General features: G+C 66.1%; 1 protein-coding gene across 1 annotated transcript; it reads left to right on the top strand.

The window, feature by feature from the left end:
- Window positions 1–130: 130 nt before the first annotated feature.
- Window positions 131–927, top strand: LOC103251405 (single Ig IL-1-related receptor-like; the record flags this gene model as incomplete). Its single annotated transcript, XM_008049985.1, has 2 exons — window positions 131–320; window positions 599–927. Coding segments are annotated over 2 exons (354 nt in total), but the record flags the coding sequence as incomplete, so codon positions are not given.
- Between the last annotated feature and the right edge of the window lie 682 nt (window positions 928–1,609).

Genomic DNA, 1,609 nt, shown 5'->3' with positions numbered 1-1,609 from the left:
GGAGGGGGCCGCTGGGCGCCCCGGGTGTTTGGCCGTTGCAGACAGCGGTTGCCCCGCTCGGGCTGGGGCTTCCAGTTTGCACCCCCTCCCGTGCAGCCACGTACGAAAACTGCCCCAACCCGGTCCCCAGGCACCTTCCTCTGACTTCTGGAAAGAGCTGCAGCTGGCCCTGCCTCGGAAGGTGCAGTACAGGCCCGTGGAGGGAGACCCCCAGACCCAGCTACAGGATGACAAGGACCCCATGCTGACTGTTCGAGGCCGTGTCCGCGAGGGCCAGGCCCCGGACCCGGAGCTGGACCCTGACCCCGAGGGAGACCTGGGTACGTCCACCGGCCCCACGCCGGACCCGAGGAGCTCTGGGGGCGGAGGGGGCAGCAGCAGGCCTAGAAGGGGCCCCAGGCGTCAAGGCCTCTTCCCGGCATTGAGGGTCCCTGCGCGGCCTCCCTCGCCTGGAGGTGCTCAGGCCCACGGCCTGCCTGGAAACTTCCTGGACCTCACAGGCCACTAGGGCCGGGCTGAGCAGGGCCTGACCCCTGACCGCAGGTCCTGGCGGAAGGCTTGAGCACCCCAGCCTCAGGCCTCTCCGTACCCTCCCCAGGCGTCCGAGGGCCCGTCTTTGGGGAGCCGCCAGCTCTGTCGCACACGAGTGGGGTCTCACTGGGAGAGGCCCGGGGCAGCGAGATGGACGTCTCAGACCTTGGCTCTCGAAACTACAGTGCCCGCACAGACTTCTACTGCTTGGTGTCTGAGGACGACGTGTAGCCCCCACCCCGGAGTGGAGGACCACCAGAGACATCTGGGGTCAGGTGGGCTGCTTCTTCACTCAGCAGGACCAGGACCCCCGCCTGTATCCCTGGGACCTTCTAGGGGTGGGTGTGACCCCAGGACCTCTCCTAGTGCCAGGAAATAAAGTCCTTTTGGATGTGCCGGGACCGTGTTCTCTCCTGGGACAGAAGCGGGGCTGCTGCTGCCTGGAGCGCTCCGTCAAGTCACCGAGTCTACCCTCTCCACCCTCCTTTTCCTGAGCTAGCTCAGGCGTGTCCCTTGCAGTGGGGGCTCCCTGCCCGGTCCCTGGCTGGGGGTGTGGCTGTCCCCAGGCCCCCCAATGTGGACAGATACTGGAGGCGCCTTAGAGACCTCAAGTTCTGAGCTTCACAGCAGCTTTCTGTTGTAAAAGTATCAACAGCCCTATCACAACCAAATGGCCTGACTGTGGGGATGTCCCAGAGCCTACTGAACCCAAGCTTCGGGCAGCCGTGTGAGGCCCCTGGTCAGAGCTTCCTGGTGCCAGCCCAGGGTGGGCAGAGAGGGAGGGCGATGCATTTATGGCAGAAGCCCATGGGGCTGCCCCTCGTCTGGCCACACTCTCTGCTCACGAGGCCTCAGCCCTGCTGCATCTGGGCCTGTGAGGCTCCCGGGCTGCCTCTGCTCTCCTCCCCACCCTCGGCCCCTCCGCTGGACATGCCTTCCTCCCTGTCCCGGGTCCGCTGACCTGGGAGGCTTGTTTGTGAGCCCAGGGGCTGTGTCCTCAGGGGCGGGTGGGTGTGCCTGGGGACACCACAAGTCCCAGAATTGGCCGTCTTGGGCCGGCCGCTGGCTCAGGGTGGTG

The sequence above is a fragment of the Carlito syrichta genome, unplaced genomic scaffold (genome assembly GCF_000164805.1).
Source record: "Carlito syrichta isolate Samal-C Ts95f unplaced genomic scaffold, Tarsius_syrichta-2.0.1 Scaffold142870, whole genome shotgun sequence".
In the NCBI taxonomy this organism is placed as follows: domain Eukaryota; kingdom Metazoa; phylum Chordata; class Mammalia; order Primates; family Tarsiidae; genus Carlito; species Carlito syrichta.
This window is presented reverse-complemented; position numbering and strand designations above follow the sequence as displayed.